This window comes from Struthio camelus, chromosome 5 (genome assembly GCF_040807025.1).
Source record: "Struthio camelus isolate bStrCam1 chromosome 5, bStrCam1.hap1, whole genome shotgun sequence".
In the NCBI taxonomy this organism is placed as follows: Eukaryota; Metazoa; Chordata; class Aves; order Struthioniformes; family Struthionidae; genus Struthio; species Struthio camelus.
The window spans coordinates 55232286-55258664 of record NC_090946.1 but is presented as its reverse complement, the minus strand read 5'-3'; the positions used below and the strand labels follow the sequence as shown (position 1 = coordinate 55258664).

General features: G+C 39.0%; 1 protein-coding gene across 1 annotated transcript in view; it reads left to right on the top strand.

Moving 5' to 3' along the window:
• Window positions 1-26379, top strand: part of LOC138067498 (uncharacterized) — a 38239-nt gene that overhangs the window by 1869 nt on the left and 9991 nt on the right. The window contains exons 2-9 of the mRNA XM_068946450.1: window positions 9915-10036; window positions 11396-11534; window positions 12409-12530; window positions 14602-14712; window positions 18988-19094; window positions 20481-20571; window positions 22066-22173; window positions 23203-23247. Of these exons, the coding sequence (XP_068802551.1) occupies window positions 9915-10036; window positions 11396-11534; window positions 12409-12530; window positions 14602-14712; window positions 18988-19094; window positions 20481-20571; window positions 22066-22173; window positions 23203-23247 (845 nt within the window). The remainder of the gene's footprint in view (window positions 1-9914; window positions 10037-11395; window positions 11535-12408; window positions 12531-14601; window positions 14713-18987; window positions 19095-20480; window positions 20572-22065; window positions 22174-23202; window positions 23248-26379) is intronic.

Sequence of the window (26379 nt, the reverse complement as noted above, 5' to 3'; positions counted from 1 at the left end):
TAGTGTAAAACACTGTGGAAACCTCTTCATAAGCAAATATATGGGGACACAAAGGCCAGCTGTGACACACGGAAGCGGCATCTATTCACCTCTGAAGGGCTGGGACTGAAAGCGTGCCTCTTACTGCACTTGTAGCTGTCCGGGTACAGAGACCTGCAAAGTCACTTTCCATGTGGCTTGTACTTAGATTAGGTTATTTGCTCCCCCAGCCACCAAAAGGGAGAGAGTCAGAACTAAGATCCTTTTATGATCAAGTTGCTCCCTCTGCTGGCTTTACAAGAAAAGAACCAGTTCCGGATACAGAATTAATTATCCTAGGATGGCTGCATAGCTCTCACTCCAATCTGTCCTCTCTCTTAGGAGGACAGACGTTGTCAGATGTTTCAGAGCATCGATGAGACAGCCTTCACAGAGGATGGGATAGGACTCCTTAAAGACTCGAAAGCTGAACTTTAATGGGTTTAGTTAGTGTTAATTGCTGTAACTAAATATTTTTATTATCTCTGTGTGTTTGTATATACATATATGTGTATCTACATATATATATGTATATACATGTATGTATACACATAATGGCAGAGTGAAGTGCTCAAAACGGTATTTCATCCCTTCCTTTATGAGTCCTTGTCTGGATGCAGTAGCATGCTCTGCTTGCTAAATGATGCATAGGTTACTGTAAAAAACCTTGTTAGAAATATTTTTCTTCCTTCCAATATGCTCTAATTTACAGATGTCATTGAATTTCATATGCAATCGTATTGCTTGTTCATTTATGTAAACTGTTACAGTTCCTTCTAGGCTAGCGTATTAGTTTGTCATAGGTATATGTAAGCTGTCTCACAGCTTACCGTTCTTTGACTCATTAACAGATACTGTAAAGCACATGGGAATTTACTAGTAAAGCTTGAAAATGCTAATCTGTTTCAGTAAGGAAAAGAGTGTTTACTCTTTTATCCACTTTGATCCTATCATCGTGCTTTACCTTTTATCTACCATAGTAATTTTTAGCCAGTGGCATAGTTTATGTAGACTTCCAGAAGTTCTTTTTCAATCAGTAATTTTTTAATTTTTCTTTTTGTGCTTCCAAAAGTTCTCATAGCTAAACAGCTTCTGTGAAAGACGAGTATGACACAGTCCCTAGCCTGTATCAGATTATGATCTTGCAAATGTTTTTTTTTTTACTCTGAATGTTAATGATACAAATCCATGCCCAGTCCTTTAATGAAAGGAGCTATATATTCTTTCTTCATATTTACTCTTTAGAGTTAAGACACAAACTACTGTATAGTTCAGGTTCCAAATTTTGAATTACTTGGTACTTGGTATATTGGGCAATCTGTGCCGGTCTAGTTTTGTCTTATGCCTGTATCAGTGCTGATTGCTATTGCTTCGCTATATGTACATCATCTTAAAGCTAACATATCTTTTGTATTTGCCATTCAATAGCTTTTTAGCTCATATGCTGCAGAGTAGAGGACAGAATAGACTGGATACACAGGGCAACCAGAATCAAGCAGTTAAAGTAATATATATAATTTCATCCCTGTGCTCTTCTTCTTGATAAGCCAGATCCAGGTCTTTTTTTTATTTTAGGATTCTTATAAGTCATTATCCCTTATGTTTTGTTAGCTTTATTAAAGAGACTTCTGCTCTGATAATTTATACTACATTTCTCTCTCTTTTTCAGAAAAAAAAATTCTTCTTGAATGTCCTGTTTGGATGCTATTTATTTTCTGAGAAATAAAGTTGCTCTTTGGGCATCTGCACTTCTTTAAAGTTTGTAATTGTATCTTGCCAAGTGCTGAAGCAGTAAAAAGTAGTAGGCAACCTTATTTGTTCCTGTACGTTCGGCAAACTTTATTTCCCAGAGTGCCAGGTTTGTGGAGAAATTCAGAGCCTAAAAAAATCTGGTCTCGTGCTACTGCCTGTAGAAGTTAGTAGTTTCTGAACCTGTTGATTGTGATGTCTAAGCAAAAGTACTCACATTTGCGCAGTTTTAGCCTTCCTTTAGCTGCTGCAGTCCCTGCCCCCCAATCTGTTCATGTACATGTGCAGGTAGTTATATGGTAGAGGAGATTAGAAAATTTTGTGCGGAACTGTAACAATTTCTCATTACCGTCCAATTAAGATATTTTTCATTGATTCATTAGGTCATTAGTCTGCTCCTTAGCATATGCCTAACCTGTTTATATTTTTCCACTCTTTGCTTTTTCTGAATGGCTCTGTCCCTCTGGTATGTCTCCAGTTTTCTTCTTCACACCAAGTTAGCATAGGACTAGAGAAAAACCTCTCTCTTAGTGGTTTTTATTTTCCTGCAGCACTGAACAGTAAGGAAGCTGAGGTGTTTATCGAGCAGGTTGCATTCCTTTACTCTTTTTGGAATTTCCCCAGAGTTGTAAATGTTCTGGGTGATGTCCCCAGCACAACACTCGTGATGATACCTCTCTTTGTATTCCTTCTCTGAGCTGCTTCCGTGATTGCATACTGACAGTAGCTTTTACTTTGTTTTCCTTTTCCCTGAAATTGTTGTATTTGAGTAACTATACTGTCCTTTCAGTGTAACATCTGGATACTGCAGTAGTAAGTAATACTGGTTGCAGAGAGGATGGTAAGGAGTGGGAACGGAGGTTTCTGCTACTGTATCGTGAATACAGCAAGGGAATTTGGGGTTTCTCTGTGCAACAAGAAACAGTTTTATAGGACATGCTGAAAAGTTACCTGATCTCTGTACCACACAGAGAATTAAAAGCTCGGTCTTTGATATAGATAGAGGAAAGAAAAAAACCTCTGATGAAAAGAACACAATTGTCGGGGCAGGGGAATAGTGTTCTGAATGAGAAAATGGTGCAAGTAAACAAGGATAGGATAAACGGAAACAAAATGGCATCCTCGCAGACATGTTGTTTTTCTGTGGCGTGTGGGTTTCCCCTTGCCCACCCCAGCGCCCACTGCTGTCCTATTCCTGTTTCTGTCAAGATGCTGAGCTTATAGTTTTACTCCTAGCTGAGGAGTACTGGGCATCAGTCCAGGGTTAGCTGTAGTCAGGCTTTCTTCTTCTCTTCCCCCTCTCTCCTAAGTAAAGTGTGCATGCAGCTGATGTAGGCCTTAGAGTAAAGCCTGCATAAGTGGTTGCCCTTTGGGATTTGTGTTGTCACAAAGCCAGTTTTATTTATTTATTTTGTTTGCTTAATTGATGTTTTCTGACTCACATGCTGAATGCATGGAATATTACCCAAAAATCTTTCCATGGAAGAGCTAGATGACTTTTTAGTAAAGCAAGGTGTCTTAAGTAAAGTAAAGACTCTTTTGTACAACGTGGAACTAGGAGAACATTGAGCAGGTTCTCACTCTAGCAAGTTCTATGAGTAATCTTCCTTGGCATTTATGGGAATGTAAGTTTATGCAAGATGCTATTCTTTTTCTTCTTTGAGAACGGAATGAAATAACCAGTCATACTTTTTTTTGCGAATTTTAGAAATTCCAAATCTTTACGTATGATGGAAGAAGACATTACAGTTTTAAGGCAGCTGCTTAGCAACGCTGCTTTGCTGTTTCGCAATCAGCCAGCTCTTCCCACACACTGCAGTGAAATGTACGTCATTTCACGGTGACTTGCATTCCAGCTTTTCTTTTGAGTTAGTTTTAGATCTCAAAGAAAATGAAACAATAAGAGTTGGAAAGAGTAACAGGAACCTTTAGTGTCTTAACTTTTTTATAATAGGATGATTAATGCCTTAATATCCTTCTGCAGTAACCATGCTCCAGAAGTTCTGGCTAAGAAAACTTGGGTGAAGCCCAAGAGCTAATTCAAACCACTTGGGGAAACCCCCCTGAAGATTCCACTCAGTTGGGTCTCAGCATTTGATATATAGCTTCTACATAAATGGGTGCATGCACATATCCCTGCCTGCTCCTCTTACCTCCCCGGCCCAACTCCTCCACTCGTAGAATTTTCAGTAGCAAGAGATGTTACATTTGGTAAGAGTGGATGCTGGAGAAGGTAAGCAATTAAAGCAGAATTTAACAGGCCATATCTGTACGTTAATACGGATACAGAAAGGAATTGGAGGAAAACTTTTGTAACTTCCAAGAGTCTTCAGTTCAGATTTGATATTGAAGTCACTGAGCTACTATACTTACTGGCAACTACTGAACGTTTTTATGGTATTTAGAGCTATTAATGCAGATTGCAAAAAACCTATCTCTGGACTCATGTCAGTGAAGCACAGATAAGGGGATAAAAAGCCCCTTTATTATTGTTCTTGTCTGCCACAGGGTCTGAGATACAAAATTACTTTTTCAGCAGGGCTAAAATTGGCTGTTCTAATACTAGCTTTTTTTTTTTTTTCCCCAGTCATGTAACATAGTGAAATAAAATCTTATAAGCTTTTTCCATTCTGTACATTTCACTGAAAGCTTAGCTTTGTATTTAAATATTTCTAAAGTGATTCCCTGGTCTGAACGGCCAGTTGTTCATACAGTGATCTATAATTCAAATCAATCATTGGAAAGTAAGCCATCACAAATCTAAGGATAAACAACGTATGATTTTTTTTTCTTGTGCATTGACTTATACTGGGAGCAAACCAGCTTTTTAAGAGGTTGACAAAGGATTTAGTCTTGTGACTTGGAAGTTGAGGGCAATCAGCGCTCTAAGCTCAGGCAGGCTCTTAGCAGGCAGTGAGGGAAGGGGATCTGACAGAACTGACTGAAACAGACCGTAGTGCTGCTGTAGTACTGTGTTTTTGCATATAGAAAAGAAACTCTCATGATACTCTTAGGAACAGACTAATTTTATCTAGCTTTTTCTATTATGTACTTTATGGCCTAGACATTATTGTTTTTCCAGACCTTGCGAGGTAAAATCAGGTGGTGATTTTCACAGCACAAGAATATGGAATAGTATAAAAAAGAAGAAACTGACTCTTTAACAGGAAGTGATGTTTAATATTTCCTTTCAGTACTGTTGTCATACATGTGGACCTAAAGTAGAGTGAGTCTCTTCAAAAGAATGAAAGCATGGTTTCTGTGGTGTGACAAGTACAGGTGTCAGTTTTGTTCTGTGAAAAAAGTGATGTAGTATAAGTGTTTTATCCAGGTAGAATATTATTTCAGAAGAGATCAGAACTGCTGCAGAGCCATGTTAACTGGAATGTATTTCTTTGTAAAAATGATGCCATAGCCAAGATCTTTTTCACTACCCTGTGTTGTTTGATAAACTAAAATGGAATGTTACCTGTAACCTGATGAATCACCGATTTTGGGAAGAGGCATTAATTATTTTTCTTTTCAGTTGAGACAAATGGTACTGCTGCAGGAGGGAAGTCTCAAGAACAGCTGCATTTACACTGCTAGTCATTGAAACTTAAATAATAATGGTGGGGAAAACTGATGGTTACACAATTGGTATGCGACTTAACTGGTTTCATTTTCAACTTTGGAGCTTCTTTCAATTTCTGAGTGTAAAAGAGTTAAAGAACTAATAAAATATGCTATGATATCTATTGGAAAATGTACCAGGACAGCTGGTCACTTTCTACCGGTAGCTAAATATCCTTAGGGGTAGAGAACGTAGAGTGCCTGAAGAACTTGGTATACCGAGGCCATAGATTGATTCTAAATGTGTTTAGCCAAAAAGAAGATAGTAATGTTTTAGAGATTTGGGACTTCCTCCTTTAGCTGTTTGTTCAGTATCATTAAAATACAGTGAGCGATTCAATTAGCTTCGTATTAAGTAGCATGGATACTAATACTTGCTTTTTAATTCTGTGAGTCTGAATTCATATCTAGAAAACCATATGGTCCTTGCTGTTATGGTTACCTTTCTAAATCCTCTTCTTTCCATGTGACATGTAGTCTTCTGTTATCAATTGGAAATCAGACGTTGCTTCTCTTCAGTCAAGTATTTCGTGGTGCCAGGATGTTTAGATGTTGGTGTAGCCTTGCTTTCTGTCCAGTGTGAGGCTTTGTGACATTTTCTTAGCACGTGTTACATTTGCTGTAGAAAGGCTGAGCTGCACCAGGGCGTTAATTAGGCTTTTTGCAGTGTGTTAATTAAATTTTATAAATGCACGTTGAGTAGATCCAGTGGAACCGGTTTTTGAAGTAAAATACAAACACTAATGCACTTGAACGTCCTCCACAAACAAATGGTTATGATTCATCCTGCAGTATTTCATGAACTGTGCAGTTCTTTCCTGGTTAGTTGTGTGTCCTATGAACACAGACTTTGGCTTACATACTCTATTTCATAGATATAACAGGCACTAAATTGATGTCAAAAATAGTATTCTTTTTTATTTCCTCTTTGAAGATCCATAGTAAGGTGATACTGAGATTCTTATGAGAGAACAATTTGTTAAACACAAGGATGGAGTTGATAAAACTGTACCAGTCTGAGGAAGAAATATATAAATTTTCATATTTGGCACCTGTGTTCTATACTTGATGGCAATCTATAAATATTTACATACTGCAAAAGTAAATGAGTTATTGTGGTAGCTGTTGCTATTTCTTGCTTTGACAAGAGTGAGGTAACTCTCAGAATCTGAGTTTAGTCATTGCCTAAACATGCAAATGTTCCACATGCAGCTTCTGCTAAAGCTGCCATTTTGTGATCTCAGTAGTCGTATGTTCAAGCCTCTTTCTTTTTCATCATACGTGCTTATGCTTTAGAATATGATGCTTGGAAGGAGTACTTCATTGGTCACTTTTTGGTATCTATCTTTCAGCAGTTTTTCATTTCAACTGCTTATATGTGTTTTAAGATGATTTTTGTTATGACTCGTTTTGTACAGAGTATCTGCAAAGATTTTTCTGTGTTATCATACTTTGTTGTTTCAGAAGGGTAGCTCGCCTAACAGTCTTGTGACAAGTATCCCTTTCAAGGAGGGAAAAGGATATTCTGGATTTGAGGAAGCTGGATGTCCTACCTGTCCTCCATCTCTGAAAGTATTCATTTCTCTAGTGTACAGTTGTGATATTTAGTAGCCTGTAGAGCCATTCACCACCACTGCTGTTGGCCAGAAAAGGTCACTAAAGCAGTGAGGGAACAGATCCTGTTAGCAACTTTGGGAGAAAGGGAGCTGAAGTTCTGCATTTGCAACGTGCTGTGGCTGGCCTGGTGGTCTATGAACGCTTCCTGCATTTCATTAAACTCTGCGTATGAATTTGATACTCTTAACAGGCAGTATAACAGCTGGATGAGCTCTCTTGCATAGTAATAGTATTGTTTTAAAGCATGTGCCAGATGTAGAGGCTTACTGCCCACAGGCACCAGTCTGTACAGCTGCTAATATCATCTTTCTACTCCATTGTTCTGTCCATATCACTATTTTTTCCCCTCTTGTTCCCTCAGATGTTATCCACCTCAGCAGGATTTGCCTCCTTTGCACTCTAAAGCTCTGTCATTTTCCTTCTGGTCTGATCCTCCCATTATTTATTGAGGTTTCCTTCAACCTAGTGTCATTGGGCTTGAGCAACAGTTTGTCCACCTTCCCTGAGCTAATCAGAAAAGTCGTCAACTTCACTTCTCCTGGGACATCCATAAGTAGTCTGCAAGTAGTTGGATGGACTGTGAGGTTAACAGGACATGGGTGCTCCTTAGAGGTTTCAAATTTAAAGGCCGAGAAGCTGGAGCTGTTATTTTGTTTATGCTGTTGCTATTGCAGCTACCTCCTCCATCCCAATGCAAAGCTTGCACCTCTTTGGGAGCTGCGGTTCGAGAGAACTTAACCATGAGCTCTTTGGAACAGCAAATTACCCTCCAGTAATGTAATAACTGACAGTCGGTTTACGGTGCCAGTCGGGGCTTTCGGGCATTTCTGCAATACATTTAATACATAATAAACTGAATACACGTTAAGGGAATCCAGCTGATTTAAAGGCCAAGTATAAGCTTTATGCAGCTTAACGTGGAGGATTCAGATTATCTCTTGGTGTCAGTCTTGGGACTTGCCAGAAGAACCATTTACATTTGCACCCTGTAAGAGGAATGTGTCTTGCACTAGTGAGTGATGGTTTCTTTAATCATGTTGTGCTCACTGAAGTGCTTAAGCAAAAAGCACTTCAGAAGCATGTCATATTTAAAGTTATAGTTTAACTGGTCTCTGTGTCTATACTAAAAAGTTCTCACTCTTCCTAGCATTGCTTGTGCTCCACAAGTGATAGAAAGATTGAGTGTACTAGCACAGGTAAAACTCTGGCATGTCTTACAGATTTATTTTCAACCTGCTTGCCATCAAGCTTGTCCCACTTGGGAGAGCAGAGCTAACAGATATTAACTTATTGTTCAAACACCTAAAAAAGACATCACATCTTCTTTTGGTAAGTGATATACGTGTATTTAAAAAGCACTCTCTGCCCAACATGGTGGCAGTCAAAATATAACAAGAAACAAACTAGAAGGGAGATGAGGAAGAGAGGACAAATATATCTGTTTTTAGACAAGAATCGATAGGTGGGGTTAAGGCATTTTTCAGCGTTAGGTTTGTGGTTGCTTTTTGTGTGGTTTTTGTTTCTTTTGTGTGTGTGTGTAGTTTTGACCTGCGATGCGCCTTTGTTGAGAGTGCTGAGATGTCCATACAAAAGAGGAATCTCATCTCCTAACCTCCTTGGTTATGAGGAAGGTGTTACGGGAAAGGAACACAGTGGCGTAAAGCAGATCTCAAGCCAAATATTGATTAGGAACATCATGCTATGGGAGGAAGGCTAACATGAAACTGGGATGTGTAAGCAGGATATTGTCTGCAAGATGTGAAAAGTCTATTTAGTGCAAAGAAACCTTTACCTGGAGTGATAGTTCTGAATGCTGCAGGTCAGAAAGGATGAGAGACTCCATAAGACCTAGAGAGGACTGATGAGAAGAGAGTTCTAGCAAAAAAGCAAGAAAGGGCTGAATAAATGGGTCTTGTTTAGTCTAGAGAAGAGAAGACTGAGGGGACACATGGTAAGTCTTCAAAGTAGTAAAAAAATTACTATATACAGGAGAGGAACAAAGTTTGCTATTTCCATTGGGAGTAGGACAGGGAGTACTGGGTTTAAATTGTGGCAAAGGAAATTTAGATCATTTATCAAGTCAAATGCTGCTTTCTGATAGTAAGTTAAGCACTGGAATAGATTGCCAAGGGAGATTGTAGAGTCTCTGTCATTAACGATCTTTTTGAAGAATAGCTTGGAGAAGTAGTGACACTTAGAATTGATTCTGCCTTGGAAGAAGAAAGGATTGGTGACCTCCCAAGTTTCCTTCCAGGTCTGCTTTCTAGATGTCTAAATCAAAAAAAAAAAAAAAAAGGGTGTTAAGGTAATGCAGGTAATCTTGGAAAAACAGCAAGAATTTACAGTATGGCTTTGCAAAAACATACTGCTTTACATCCATTCCTATTTTCTTTCACATTTGAAACAGTTTGATAGTTTCAGTCAGGTAAGAAGTATTGTAAGTTGAACTGTTGAACTGTGCGTTATCCCTGATGTTTTGCAACCACTTTATTAGAAAGATGGTATGTATAAAAAGAGACTTTTACAAAAAAAAAAAACGAAACTACGTGCATTCAGGCAACTGCAAGTTTTGTAATTTCTCCAATAGTTCAAAAACATCTTTGATGTTTTTATATCTTAAGCTGAAACAGTATCACTTTTGTGGCAGCCCAGGCCATCATATGTGAGTTATAAGTTTATAAATATGAAAATAATTTGAGATTCAAAAAAGTGCTGTATTTATTTTAAGTGGCAAAGTCATTAAAATCTAAATCTGTCATTGGCTGGAAAAAATAACAAAGGCTGAAAAATGCATTTCAGATAAAATCCCTATCCATCTGGTACTGTTTATGTATTGCAAGTATATTGTACTGGTCATCACTTAGTCCACATGATCCACATATGATTGTTCAGAGCTTTTTGTTTGTTTTGATTTATAGATGACTTTGATGAGCTTGTGGTGAATAACAATGATGTCGTGCTCAAAAATATCGCTGAAGATTTGCGGAATCACTTACCCATTGAGGCAATGTTTAATTCGGAACATCTCGCTATTCAGAAAGTAAGCTAATTCTTATGGTCTCCTTTTGCTGAACCACATCATTTATTTGCGGAGTCTGCTGATTTTCAGTTATTTCAGTTTTACTAGTAGATAATAATAGAGAATGAGCGCTGGAATGAGATACAGGAAATCTCAGTGTGGCTGCCAGATCTATTGCTGCATTGTTGTGTGACCGCAGGCAAGTTGCTTCATACTTCTTAATACTTATATTGTAAGTTATATAGCATAGCTTTCATTCTGTGTGGTATGACACTTGTCACAGTGATTCTTTAGCGCTAACTCCTTGACAGAATCTAACAGCCCCCTTAATAAAAATAGAAGTACAAGGCCAGTGTTTTGCTGTTGCCATACTGTGGGCAGCACAGAAATGATTTCCATTTCTTTTCAGATTCTAATGGCTCAGAAAGAGGTGGGTTGCGAGTCCTGTGGGAGGAGGAGGGCACCTTTTATACTTAAGCTGCCAGTATAGGTGGAAAATTAACACATTTCCCAGAAAAGTGGTATGTGGCTCATAAATGTAACAGAGGATTGGCCACATGCAACAATCCTGGGAGAGGGAGGAAAGAGGAGTGGGAGGATGAAGATTATGCCCCTTGAAATGATGAGAAGGCAAACATCCCAAGTGGTATTCTTTTGATTGAAAATGATACATGCATTAATCAGGGGTGTTTCTAGATTGAGGCATAAAACATGAAGATGACAATCTTTAGACAGTTGAAGTTGAAAAGCAAAATTACCCTTTCTCCTAAATTTAAGTACCTTCTGCTCATGAAAGTTGGAAAGAAAAAGCTTCTGTTCTCGTGTACCAAAGCTCTGTATTGCCTCTTCTATACCAAAGCCAGCTCTAAGGAGACAGAATTCACAGCAGCTCTCCTACGTAGCTATCCAAACCTCCAGCTTTCTTTCCTTTGTTAACTTTCACTTACTGGTAATTCCAGTGGAATTTGATGATCCAGTTTACATGCAGGAATTCTGTGATTTAACTCCATTAATTCTTAATCAGTATAGTTAATCTATAGAAAACTTGTTTGGGTGGTTTCTTAAGTTGTCCTGAGAATAGCTAATGCCAACTTTGATTTGATCAGACCAGCCCTGCTTTTTGCAGAACTGTAAAATACATTGAATTTAAATATATCTAAAATAAATAAACCATACAAATAATATTGGAGTTAGAAAGGCTGCTAATGAGGAACTGCCACACAGTTCCCAGAGTTCTGGTGTGTAATTTTTGATGAGGGAAAAACATGGATCTCGGGGATTTTGGGAAAGGTAAGATGGTGGGCAGATTATCTGCGTAATAGTATAAGTAAAATCAGGGGACTTTGTTATGCCTTTCTTAGGTTTTGTTCCTTTTCTCAGATACACCAGCATCCGCTGCCCATGATTCATGTAGATGCATTCCTTTACGATGATGATTTTGTTGATTCATTGTGTGAGGAAGGGAAAATGAGTAGGAACTACTGCACAGAGTGTGGCTCATACAAGACTGCATCTTTAGGTAAGTGCTCATTTGGAAACATAAGAAACAAATTCTGTTGAGCTAAATTGGTGTGTCCGATAACTGAACTGGACGACAGAACATCCAGCTGATGGAGGACTTTGTTCAGACTGGTACAGCACACAGACTAGAATTATTTCCCATAACCAACGGAGGGAGACTCCTACACACATAAGCCAAAATAATTTGCAGTGTATGAGTGACACTAATTGCTCACAAAAACTGGGCAGGGAAGAGTCAGGGCTGTCTACCGCTAAAGAGGAAGATGCAAAAGGAAGACAATACCATAGCAATCCATGCAGTAGCCTCAGTCTCCTCTTGCACATTGAAAAGCAGTAGGAAATACCATGTCTCTTAAAGCTTGGGTATGGTGTGGCACAGATCAGTGCTGTCACCAGTATAGCACAGGCATTGAAGAAGGAATAGTTTATTTTAAGAACGTTCAGTTCTTTACAATCTTGGAGTTGAAATTTAAGCCATTGATGTGTTAAACCCATTCATTAAACCCGTGAAAAGGTTTGCATGAATTGTGTTGAGCTTTAGGTACTGTATTTCTATGTTTACTTAAATGATTCTAAGTTACTGTATCTTCTGTTTTTTAATATATGTCACTGTACAGACAAAGGTAATTCAGTTTCATGAAGGATTTCAATTCTCCGTGTAAGGGAATGAATACCCAGTCTCAGGACAGTCGTCTTGGCAGGCTGCCTCAGATCTGCAAACCCTGGTTTTCCAAGGTCCCCAACGCTAGTTTAGTCAGGAAACCAGACAGGTTTTCAGTGAGGATAACTCTTCAGATTTATATTTCATTGATTAGTCAACGCATTAGTTAGTACTGCCCACCCAAAACCTTTGTTTTGTTCTTATTTCCCAGAGTTTATTTCGCATTCCTTTTCCCTCATGGAACTGAAGTTTCTTTATCAACATGTACTGCCTGACCTGACAGGAAAGGTAGTGGTTGACGTTGGCTCGAGGCTTGGTGCAGTGCTATTTGCGGTAACTTCCAGCTCAGGAATTCATGTTTTATTACTGTGACATACATTTTCCCTCTTCTCTGACTGCCTACTCTCGTTACTCCATCTTGAACAGGTCATTCTGAGAGGCATCTCTAGCCTGATTGAACAGTTTAAGCTGCTATTTACTAGTGATTTCAGTTCTTGTTCTGTTCCCCACGAAAGGAACTACAAATGATCTTGCTTATGGAAAAGAAAAGTCTGTTATCCGACAGAGTAGCGTATTGCTGTCACACATGCTGCTCTTTTGCTAATTATTGCTGTATATCTCCTTCGTAAGTAAGCTTGTCCTGTACGTCGTGACCATGTCTGTGTGTAGATCAGTTTTGTTAAATTCCTTTATGAAGCTGACAAACTGTTAAATTATACAAAGGAAGAGATGATATGAATTTGTCTCCTAAAACATATTGTCCTGCTCTGGGCTTTAAAATGCACATAAAATACTTCATTGAGAAACTTGAGTGCAGTTTTGATTGCTTTTGGCATGGCTGGTGCAACATATGGCCAACAGCAATGCAAAACGCACATTACAACTTTCGTATGAAAGTCAATGACTGTTTAGGGCTCAGTCTTGGAAACGCTTGAGCCTGTGATTTTACTCATCTGAATAATCTAATTTGGGGATTACTCAAATGAGGAAGGTTACTCCCATTTGTAAGCATTTGCAGCATCAGGTCCTTACATGATAACACTGTTGCTAGCCATTATATTTGTTTTGAAGTACTTAAATGCTTGTATTGTTATAGTAGAAGATCATCTCAAGATAAAGTAGCAACGAAGTTTTAAAAAAAAGAGTTCTCCTTTTCATCATATTCTTGGCTTGTATTGGAGAAGTGGTGACTTTATCTTCACAGGTTGCTTTTCTACCCTCAGAGTTGAATGCATTCAGAAAACTTTAATAATTAGATTGCAACATAGAGATATCTCTGACATTCTATACATTTAACGTTGTTAGTTTGCCTTTCCCGTTATTAGCAAAATGTAGTTTTGGTGTTCACTAGAGACAGAACGGTAATTAAAACTAAGGCAACATTCCTGTTAGCCCCATAGGCTCAAGTACTTTTACTTTTTTTTTTTTTAATTTCCAACAAATTTCTATAATCTCAGTCCAAAACAGAACTATTTAAGCATTTTGGGTTTATTACTGAGGAATAATTTATCTTTTTTTCCCCCTACATACCTATATGATGCACCTGAAAATAGTAGTAATACAATACTTGGAGGGGCTGACAAAGATTCTGTCCCAAAATATCGCTTTATATTATGGGTACTTTGTTATCCATTTTCACTCACTTCCAGTGTGTGTATAGTCCTGAATCTTTCTTTGCTCTTGCTATTTTCCTCTTCCATTCCTACAAGAAACAAAAATGTACAGAGAGTGTTTAAAGAGTGAATTTCTTTGCCTTTCACAGTATTTTTGTAATTCAGTTTATAGTGTTTTTTTCCTTCTTTGGCCAATTTACATGTTTTGCAACTGAAGTGAAGTTGCAGCTCTCCTTTTTTTTCTTTTTTTTCTTTTTTTCTCTTTTTTTCTTTCTTTTCTTTTTTCTTTGTTTTTTCTTTTTTCTTTTTATTCTCTCCCCCCCTCTCCCCCCCCTTCCCCCCTCTCCCCCCCTCTCCCCCCCTCTGCCCCCCTCTTCCCCCCCTCTCCCCCCTCTTCCCCCCCCTCCCCCCCACCCCCCCTCGCTCTCCCCCCCCTCGCTCTCCCCCCCCTCGCTCTCCCCCCTCTCACTCTCCCCCCTCTCACTCTCCCCTCCCTCTCTCTTTCCCCTCCCTCCCTCCCTCTCTCTCTCCCTCTCTTCCTCTCTCCCCTCCTTTCTTTTCATTATTTGATATGTGAGCTTGGATCTCTTATTACAGTTTGTCAGAAATCAGTGATAATTGCCAAAACAGGGGCTAGCTCTGAAAAACATGTAGCATCCACTGTAAGACATTTCTCAACTTCCTGTTTTAAATGCTTTCTTAATCTTTTGTTTTATTTTTCCGTTTCAGTTGAAATGTTTGAAGTCACTTTAAAGCCATCACAGTTACTAAATGTCCTTTTCCTAATGTAGGGTTATCTTTATAGCTCTGCATCCCAACTGTATGGAGTAGAAATGAATGCAGACTTTTGCCAGTTGCAAGAAATGACAATTACAAAATACCAGTTCATTGACAGAATAAAGGTAACTAAATATATGGTTCAGTGTGTATTTTTAACCAGCTATGCAGTAGGTATCCTGTTGATTGGAGTGACTGGTAAATCAGTGTTCTGAAAGAAGTCTCTGCCTTTGCCTGTTTTGGTCTTAAATGAAGGCTTTTTGTTGAAAAAAAGAAAATTCTCAAAGCAGAGAAAGACAGAAATGATCAAAATGTGGTAATGTGTTGAACCGCTTAGCCTTTTCCTGAATGGACCTACCTAGTGGCTCACGCAAAACAGATGCATCCTAGCTTCTTCTCCCAGGGAAATCAGCGACAGGTTTGCCACTAACTTCTGTGCAATCGGCTGTATACAAAGTTGGTATCTCGAATAACAAAAACAAATGACATCTCTCTTGAATAACAGCATCTCTGTTTTGTTAATACTAACAGAAAGATTTTCATAGGATTTGCAAGCACCTACAGGACTTCAGGCTATTGGTGTCTATCTTCTTGGAACATCAGTGCATACCACCTTCAAAAAACGAGATGGGTTTCAAACAATCTGATATTATGGGAACCATTTCCCTACTCACATTATGGGAATAACTGCAACTATTTTAGTGAGAAAACTGTTTTGTTTTGTTTTATTTTTCCTTTTGGGGTATACCATTAGTTTTAATATTAGTAAAAGTTGGTGAGAAGAATACGTTCAGTGAAGTGCTGGCTTTAATCCTGTGTTGCGTGCCTCTGCTTTTGAATGGAGTCACACAAACTGTTGGGTGCAGTAATTTTTTGAGAGTTAAACTAACCAATTAAAAACTGGAAAGAAATAATAAATATTAAAATATCCAACACCAATTAAGCAGCGTCACTGGGTTGCCCAGTTTAATCCCAGTGGCTGCCAGTTTTTTCCATAAACTTGTTTTTTGCATATTTTGGGTTCATATGTGCAACACCTCATTGTGATGAGACTGAAAGTGCAGACAAGAGCTCTATCAAGTTAATTCAGTGGAGCTGGAGATGTATATACATGCTTTGCAGCCCTGTATGTTCTTTACTATAAGACTTTTTTGTTCCTTCACACCTTGTAATTCTACTGAAATATTCATTTCAGAGTAAAGATAAGAAGATAATACATTTTCAAAGTATTGCCTGAGGACTTTGCTATTTGAATCTCATTAGATGTTTAGTCATGTGACTCCTGTTAGCACATTGTTTTGAACATTTCATTCTTTGATTTTTTTTTTCACTCCCACATTAATCCTCTCCAGAGATACGCGCTGGCTTGGAAAATAGTCATAATCCAGTTGCTGTTAATAATCTGTGACTCAGAATTGAAAAATTTGAAGAGACCCTTCTTAAATAACCATTGATTTTCAGGTATTCTGAATTTCTGTTAGAATATTGTTCCTGAAGGACAACAGGTGAAATGACAGCTTTAATGGCTAAATTTTTATAAGTGAATCTTGTGTTCCTTCGGTCAACATTTGGTTTGTTAAAGTACATAAAAATTGCTCCGTATTGTTTGCCATTTGGGCAAATGCTTAGCTGCTGGGAGGAGAATAAAGCGGTTGAACTTGAGATCTTGAGAAACTTGAGACCTCGGTTCAGAAATTGCCTATATTCATCAAGGGTGTGCATTCCTCCTGACAGCAGGGCTATTTTCATCAGTTGCTGCCCCTTCTGTCGTGCCAGCACAATTCTTTGTGTGAGCACATAGCCAAACAGATCAGGGAACTGTTCCCGCTGAAAAAGAAGCCAGCAGGAAAGCGGTGTTTCAGCTGGAGCAGGATCTGGGTCTGGCTCTTGATGCAACCACACACATTTGTGCTGTCCCAACAGAGGGAATGATGCCGCAAAGGGAATGAGTATGTTTCTGGGGAGAATGGGCTCCTTAGGTCAGTTCATCCCAGACACCTACTCTATAACTGCAGTCTACTTTTAAGTTAAGGTTTCAGTGTTAAAAAGTCAAAGAAACATCAATACATGTGCAAAATTTCCCGGAGTTCACTTTTTTTTTTTTTGAATTGAGGCTTAAAATGTTAGGAATGCCATTCGAAGGGCATGAAGAAAACTTAGTGCTAACCATGACTTCTCGTGCTGCTTATAGATGACCTTTTCTTCCCTCGAGTTGCCATTTTACAAATCCCTGTTAGAATGGTCCATCAGTCATTTGTGTTTGTAGTAAAGGATTACTGCCTGTTTTTTGTACAGAAATTCAGTGCTGCTGTTATTTTAGTCTCTTGAGAAGAAGGGAATAAAGTAAAACATCTCCTTAGCCTTGGAAACAGTGATCTGAATATCACTTACAGTTTAGGTGCACTAAAAATTGTGGAATATGTCAGAGTTCGGATAAATGAGATCTGGCAGATCTAAGTGTGGCATATTTTCCCCTAGCTGTCTGTCCTGCCCTTCTGCAGGAGGCTGCTGTCTGTGCACCGGGGCAGCAGCATCAAGCCTAAATCCAGATCTCTGCCACCTCAGTTTATAGTGTGTCATTATATCTACAGCTAGCAGTGACTTTATGCAGAAGACTTTAGCTGACAAGCAGAGCCTACCTTATTTAGGATTGCCAGTGGGGATACCAACCTGAGCTGTGTGTCTACCTGGATGTTTGATCTGTTCATTACTCAGCTCCCGTGCTGCTACAGTACATTGCAGTGTCTTAAGATAAATTATCACCAATTTTAATTGTCCTAAAAAAGCTCTAAATTTCCGAACTAATAGATAAATAGTTTAGATGTCCACACACTAGAAGTGAAAATAGTAGTTTGACCAGTCATCATTCTTTCAACTCAACTGTCCCTATTCCTCAGTGAGGTGGAGCCTTCAAACACTAACCTGTCGATTCTGGGTGAGGTCCAAGAACGCGGTTGCTTTCTTTCCTCTCACTACAAGCAGAGGTGGACAACTCAGCATGGTAATGTGTTTAATGAAATCAAGCTGTTTGTTTTACTGAGCGGGAGCGCTCACAGAGAACCCATGGAATATAGTTCCCAAAGACGAAATGCTGTGATATCTAATTTTTACAAGCCGTAGAGTTTTGTTTCTGTTATAACTAATATTGAAATATTTGGCTAAACTTGCTGTAGTGCATTCTGGAGTTACAAACTGCAGCCACTCATTGCCTTTTTCCCCACTTGAACTCCTGCACGTTGCATGGGTAGTATCTGTTTCCACTGTCAATAGGAACAGCATGCTTTGTGTGCTCTGCAAGTATCGGTGTATTGTTAAGTGGGCAAAATATGTTTCTCAGCAGATAAAAAGTGTCTTATCTTCTACACAAAGATTCAAGCTTTCCTGCCAGAATCATGATTTCTCTTTTACATCTGTCCAGTGTTGGAAGAAATTGACAAAACAAGGAATATTTGATCTATCCGGTTAATCTCTTCACAGCACAATCTAGTAACAGGTAACACAGGAAATGCAAGAAGTCGTTCAGATTTCCTGATCCTTCTTCGCATATAGGGATGTACTTTCAAAAAATTTGGGGGAATGTAAGTAACATTCAGGTTAGCATTCTCTCCCTCATTCACTCAAAAAAATATTCCTGTTTATGTTTCTCCTCAGGTTTAGGATGTGATGTATTTCTCCATGTTTAAGAGGAAATCAAACACATCTTGTCAGAGTGTTAATGAGCACCCACATTCTCCCTCGACTATAATATCACCTATTTGAAAACGACATGATGTGTTAATATCCTTTTTGGTAGATGAAGGACTCTGAAATTCAAATCAGCACCTGTGCTGACTGGAGAAGTAGTTGTTCAGTAAGATAAAGCACTTTCTGTCCTCCAGTGCCGTAGAGCATGCTGCCTTTCCAGCATTCCTAGTTCCAGTATATGTAACAAGCAGTCAGTTGTCAAACCTGGGTCTGTCGAGTGTGTTCTGACTGTGATCCTTTAGTAACCCACTGTGCCTGTGAGATGCCTTTTGATATCCTCCTAAAAGCTTTGGCTGGCTTAAATCCTTTCCTGAAATCAGTAAACATTTGCGGTAAAACAGGTAGTGAGAAGTAACAGACATCACATACATCATCTCCTTTTCTACAGCACACAGCGTTCTAGATCAAGAGTCAGATGCAGCATTTCTCTTGATGAATTGAGTATTTTAATTACTTAACGAGATTTGTTTTAAAACTTATTCTGGTTATTTTACTTACATTTTTATCTACGACGAAGTCAGTGAAATATCCCTTTTTATGACTGGTTCAAAATGGTGGTAGCAGGTGCTGTATTATGTTGACAGGCTTCATGTCTACTTGAAGTTTGTGTTTGTTGCTTAAATTAATTTATGCCTTGTGAAATTTTTCACCTTCAGGTGGTTCATGCAGACATCTGTACTCAGGCTTCGCTTCTTCAGAAGGCTGATGTTGTTGTGATGAATAATGTCTTTGAATATTTTCTTGACAGACTGGAACAGGCCAGGTAAGCTATGTGTCCGGACAAGTAATCTATTTCTTTGGCAGCGTGCGTGGAGCCTTGTGAGTTATGGAAAACCTTAAGGTTGTGCTTTTTGAAGGTGCATACATAAATTACATAAGGAAATTGTTTTAAACTGCCTGCACTTAATTGTTATACTTAACTGCTATGTTGTAATGGCAGTTGTTTGTTGTTAAACCCACTAAATGCTCTTCCTTTGTTTATTCAGACCTTTCCCTGAATCTTTGCACTGAACGGCTAAAATAATATCTAACTGTTAAAAGGTTTGAAGTTACTATACGAGCATACCTTTACCAAGTTAATCTTCAGGAAGAGAACAGGTTGCTCTGACTTTTGGATAATACAGTTAGTGGTATTTCTAATATGATCTCTTCATAAGTAAGTAATAACAACAGATACATCGTTAAGGTTTTCACTGTCCTGTTTCTGATACAGGACACTCACAGATGAACTTTTGCTGATCTAGCTGTGTTCATTTAAGATGTAAATAACTGCTATTTGATGAAGTTACTGTATCTTTAGCACAGGCAGCCAAAAGGAATGGATGCCTCAGTCTCAGACAGTCCAACCAACAGTTTGACATTTGCTAGCAGTTTAAGCTACAGCTTGTCCCACTGCCCTTGCTATCAGGCAGTTAGTGCTGAGCAGAGAGGCAGAATGCATGGGTGAAGGACAGTGGGTGTTTCAAATTGCCAGATTTGTTTCTAGGTACGTGAGTGAGAATTCATCTGATTCTTGAGAACTTGGGGATAGTGGTTTAATGTTGCACGGTACTATGAAGACAAACGATATTTGAAGAACAGTGGAAATTAAATTCTTTTTAGTCTGAATTGCCATGCTGTGAGAAATGATCTGACTTGCAAAATCAGAAGAAAAGGAATGCTGGGGGCTATCTTTAAATGCTGCCATTGCTAATATCTTATGAGAAGCATTTTGTCACAACTGCAATGTAAGTATGTAAAGAGCAACTTGTTAAACTTAATGAAACAGTGGGATTGGAGATTGGATTTTATTCTTCAAAACTAAAAGTTTAAAGGGACAAAGTACCAATGCTTAATCCTAGTCCGGAGTGAAGATGTTGACAATGCAAAATGGCATGCAGACATGTCTCAGAGTGAAATAGTGTTTCAAATAATAACATAATAAGACCATGTATTCCCTCTTTTCCATTTGGAACTTGATTTTGTTCATAGAAAGATATTTGGTGCGGTATTAACAGATAAAAGAGTATTAACTGATAAATATGTATAGCAAGTCTTTTAAGCTTAGTCTATTTTTAGGTCATTACATTGTAGAATTGTTAGATTTATTGCATATCAAGTGTGTTTCTTTTCCTAAAAACTGGTGACCTACTTTTAAAATGTGTTTCAGAGCTTGGGAATTTATTGCTTATAACGTAAGGAAAAGAGGGTCGTTATTAGTAACAGTTCCAAGCCTTAAAGAATCTCTCTCGAAGCTCCAGGTAAGTTCTCTCAGCCAGTTTTAGCCAACACATTTTGTTGCTTTCTGTGCAAGTGGCAGTTCTGTAGTTAAGGTTAGCTGTTTGCCAGTATTGTCGTGAGGACAGGTACATGATATTGTGCATAGAGTAGAAGGTGGAGTATGCTCTGGATTCTGTTTCTGGGTTGACCACCAACTAATCTTCCTCTAATTTGATTATCTCCAGCTGTAAAATGGAAACCCCAATATTTCTCAATAGGCTGCATGAATTATTGTATTATTGTATGTATTATTAAGAATACCTTAATAATGTGAGGTTAAAAATATAATATTATTAGCAAAGCTGTATTATGATGTTAGTAAGATACATGATGATCATATCTGCTCCCTTCAGACTACTTCCAGGTATAGGGAACCTATAGATTCTTAGAAGCCTAGATGTATTTATAAACTTCTCGTTAAAAACAAAACCTTAAAAAGTTTTCTCTATTCCAGTCTGCGCTTGCACGTTGCCTTGAAACATGACAAACTGCTTTGCCAGCGCAGTGGGAGAAAGAACCGTAATAAAGACCATACCCTGAGGATATCCAGTCTTCTGACCTGCTGTTAGCATTGCAAATGATTCATAATATGCCAATACGAGCTGTTAGAAGTACAGATGAGAGGGGGAGGTGGTCTCCAGCTAGCCAAGTGATTACCACTGGCTGTTATGGATCAGTGACATAGATTTAAATTGCACTTGGAAACAAACAGAATGACAGTGCAACTTTCAGAGGTGTTGAAGAGTTGTAATGTGATGTTGAAGAGTTGTAACCACTTCTGATGGGGCAGCCTCTGCTTTGTGTCCATTCTGCCATAGGTTTTCTATAGATTACAGTTGTTATATGTATGATGCCTAGGGAAATTGCATGGGGTGCACATGGAAACAAAACACTGATAATACATGACAAGGCTATCTGTAAAGTGGCTTGCTGACCACAGTGGTCTGCTTTTGAGAAATTGAATCACGCATTACTTTTATGCTGATGGGTGAAATACGTCCTCAGCCCCAGGAGCAGCAATGGTGTCATTTGACCTTTTCTTGGAGCTGACAGTAGTTATACAACAGCTGAGAAGCCCTTTGTAGTCTTAATACAATACCCCCGGGTGTAAAACAAGAAAGTACCTGTGATTCTTCCCTGCTACCGTTAGCTGCTCCCTCACCACTTCTGTCAAAATGTTGCAAAATGTTCTGATCAGGATGCTTGAGGCTTATACAAATGCAAATGGAAGGCAGTTCTAACATGCTAGCAAAATATCTGAACTACCGACTGAGATAATTTGAAAAAGTTATCTTTAATTCTCTCCTATTTAGGTTAAATGATATTTCCAGAAATGAATTTTATCAGTGCTGCATAATTTGGAATGACTAATCTCTCTTATTATGTCTTGCCTTCTTAATGTTGTGCTGACCTTGAAACTCCTGTTATGTTTCTCAGAATTGTGTTAATTTAAGGATCTGTTTTCATTGTTTCAGACGGATATACAGCTCAGCCAATGGGTAGAAGAGATGCAGCTAAACTATGATGTGTACATGGAAAAGGAGGTTGACAGAGAAGCGCTTGAACAAATACATTTATACAAGGTTCTCTAGTACCTGGACAAATTTACTAATATCCTTGTAAAATCCTATATATTTTGAGTCTAAAAAGAACTCCAATTGAATTGTCTGAATAAATCAGGTGAAAAATCTTATTGTGATTAATCTCAGCAGTCATAGCTGTGGTTTGTAATGAAAAAGAGTGTTTTGAAACAGGATTTCTTGTGGAGGTGTTCTATGTCAACGGATTATATTGATGTTTAACTGGGAAATATTCTTCTGGTTTCGTTTTGCGCAAAAATGTTTGAAAGAGTGTATACTTACTGATGCTAAAAGAATGTTTTTGTGCGCTAGCATTGTGCACTGCTGATGTTTGTTAAATATATCAGACCTAAGAACAGTGAATCGCTAGTAAAGTGAATGATAGCAAGACAGTTAACATAGTTTTACTTAAAAGCTATAGTATATTAGAGTTTGCTGTTTTGTTTTGATAGAGGCCATTTTGCCATGTTATCTTTACTGTTCCTCCTGTGGAATTTCTAGGGTTTTTGTCGTGACTTGCTTGATAACTAGAGAATCTGCTGGTTTCAGTTAAAAAGAAATGAGTTCTTCCGTTTAGTTAGTCGTCCTTAAGGTGGCTGTTAATGTAAAATACTTACAGACACCTAAGAGTCATTCAGAAGTAATACTGCAAGTCCAGGATAATAAAATTCCGTTCCACTTCCTGCACTTTTGATGAGGATTATAGGAAGTATGATAAGGGGCTAAGAAGCTGAAAACTCTGAACAGGTGTCACGGCTTAATGCAGGCTTGGTGGTGGCGTAAAACACTGGAAATTCGTAACAGAGCCTCCTCAGAGCAAAAAGATCCACATACGCCCACCACGTTTATATTTAGACTTTGTATTCTGAGGTTATAAAGCTTTTAGTCAGTTGAAGAATGTTTCAGCTTTTAGAAAACATTGACAATCAAGTGCAAAAACATTAACTTGAGGAGTTTTGGGCTAAGTGCGTTCTCAGTTTAGAAGCAACGTTAGCGTCTAAAAGTTTGCTGCACAACTTATGTCTCTTGCAGATGGGAAAACTTGAAATTGGATTTCAGTCTTCAAATGATTTCCAGGTCAGTGAACTTTGCAAGATGTACTGTAGGCAAAAAGGAGCAGTGGCTGTTAGGCACTCAGTAACATAATTGGTAAATGGTACTGTATAAAGTATATTGAATTTTAAGAAGTCATATTTTTAGTGATTTGTTTGGAGCGGAGGAGGAAGTTTTAACTTGAGTGATGTTGAACCACTGCCCAAATACTGTGTTTAATCTATTCTTCCTGCATTTAAAAATAACAGAGATGAAAACTTTTGCTTAAAATGTTTATTTTATTAAAGTAGAGTAACTGAGCCTTCGGTTACTTAGTTCTCAATGAAGCAAATGCACTAGAAAGGGAACCAAGAAGAGGCTAAGCAAGATAGTAATACAAGGATATACAAAGCTGATAGATCTGAGAAGGAGAGAATAAGAAATGAGGAAAGAAATGCATGTGCAACTCAGAATGAGGAAATAAGCAGTACAGTAATCAGTACAGTACAGTGGAAGCCGTGACCAAACTTGGAGTGTATAAACAGGGTCCTATAAAAGGCAGACTGACTGGTTCTTAAAAGGGTACTTCGTAACCCTAATACCATGTGAGAAGAAAACACCAAACTGGAACTGTACTTAGTTGCTTCAGAGGTCCTCCAAGACTTCTCCTTAACCCATTGTCAGGACTTTTATCTCACGTTACTGGGTATAATCTGTGCCCTGCACCTTGTTTTGGTAATAAGGGAGCTACAGCTTTCATTGCTGTTGTTTCCGCTCTTCATGCTGAGTCTTCAAATACCTTTTTAGTGTTGATCTCAGATTAAAAAATTTCAATAGACTGGAGCAGATCACCTGCATATTTAATGACATCTGCATCCTCTGACTCTGGAAACAGTATGTGTGCATCTGGAGCTCATACACAGCAGAGGGTAGAACAGGGAAGCTCCCCCTGTCTTTTTTAGACATCAGGAGAAAGGCGGAGCTCTTATGGAGGTCTTGAAGAGGGGATATCCTTTGGAAAAGATGAGATTGGGACAAGCAGAGGGTCCTTTGGCTTGTTCCTAAACTATACAAATATTTAACTTTATTGCTGAAATGTCTGTATTCCTCTCCTTAATAGGCCCTTCATTTAAACCCACACACCTAAAAGCTTACAGAGAAAGGGTGGTGGTAATTACGTTTGTTTTTCTTAAAACTGATGCTCAGAAATTCAACTTTTCTGTCCTTTTATGCATCTCTTCTGAAATTGGCTTTATAGGGCCTGAGCGTCTCTTAAGGACGTGTGAGTTGCTTAATTTGTATACTGAAGAGCCAGAAACAATTACTGTGTGAAAGAAGGAGTTAAGTGAATTTGTCCCTTCTCCAACTTCAATTTTAGTTATCCAGCCCTGTCTAGTCCCGTTATAGATTCTCCTACGTATAGGATAACAGAGAGGAGGTAAAATGCAAGAAGGCTTCAAAACCCTGTGTGGTAAGCGGGCAAGTCTGTCCTCACTGTATATACACTTAAAAGGCCTAGAACGTCAGCTGAAATTCTCCTGAGGGTGCGTACATTGCCTTGGCTCAGGTTTTGCTTGTTTGGCTCTAGGAAGCTGCCAAGGGTATATACAGCATGCTGAGTCCTTGTTCTCAGTTTTGCAACTGCTGTACTGCCTGGTGCCTGGCAGGCTATCAAACTTTTCTCTGCCTCAGTGTCTATAGTGAAAGTGGGAATAACAAATCCAAAATCAAAGCGAGGTTGGGAATTAATTGACTATCCATTGCTTTGAGATTGTCATGTAAAAACTGCTAAACGGCCAAGCAGTTCTTTGTAAAACTGACCTAAATTAAGAAACCTGAAAGGCAAAGTAAAGTATCAGCACTTCTCTAAGGTGACTTTCTAGCCCTTTTCTTTACAAGACAGGATTGAAAGGAAGCCTAGGTAAACCACACTTCTGTGTTAAAAATACTCAGTGCCCCCAGCTTTTACAATCTCCTTGCAGTTAGATGGCTACTGGGTTGGGGAGGAGGGGAAGCCAGAGAAACAAAACCCCGTTGGTATCCAGATTTTTGTTTTTGTGTACCGGGCAGTTGTGTTACAGCTACCACAGATGGCACTGTGGCTTTTGCAAGCTGCCAGCCCATGCTGGCCAGCCAGTGTGCTACATCCTCCTGTGACAGACAGCTCTGTGTGTGACCTGATGGAGGAGCTAACCCCAGCCATGCCATCAAAACCCTGTGGTCATGAACAACTCGTAAATCATGAAACTTCACATTTGTAGGCCTGAATTAAACCAGAGGGAGTTGTGCATCTGTAGCGTGTGTTGTAATCACCAGGAGTTTCTGGCATGCGTGAAAACAACTCTGCCCTTCCCTAGCAGCATAACTTTCTGTGTAGTACTCTGGCTTTTGCAGAATGCAACTATCTGAAATTCAAACCCATCAAGAACTACTGCAGTAAATCAAGGACGACTCTTCGGATCCACTATAATAGAGCAAGAACTGCCAAGCTGTTAGAATGATAGATTAACTTTGCACACAGAAAACATCATAAATTATCATTTGAGATAAGATCTTTTTAGAAAAACATCAAACGTCTGATGTGGACAGCCTGGCTGTTAAAGCGAGTCACTTTTTGTGTATGCTTCTTCCCCGCGAACAGTATCGGAAAGAGCTAACAACCCATGCTTGGGAAGGCTTGACAGTGAGGCAAGCCTGACAAAACCTAAATGCAGCCTCTTCATTCATCATCATGTATGATGTTCTCTCCTTTTGCCTTTCTTAGGTTTCTTCGATCTCTTGGGGTTTTTTTAAGCTGTTTTTTCCTTCTCCTCACTCTCAGTGCGAGGCCAGTGGTGCAGGAGACAGCAAGCAGAAGCTCAGTCTGAGTGTGGCTCTAGCCTACATGTCATCTCTGTTACTGGAAGACAACAATAATAGTGAATGTAGCCAGTAACTTTAGCGGAGGAACTTTTAAGGGTCAATGCTGCCTGAAATAATGATGGAAACATTTTTAAAGGGCTGCTTTGCGCTCTCCAGGAATTCTTGTTCGGGCCCCCAAAGCGATGGGCAGACACAGCTCTGTCTCATCGCTGCGAGAGCGACGGCCCCAGTTGCATGGAGGCAGGCTGTGGCTCCCCCTCCGCAGTGAAGCGGGAGCTCGGCGTAGACAATGCCACCGCTCATTGCCAGGATTTT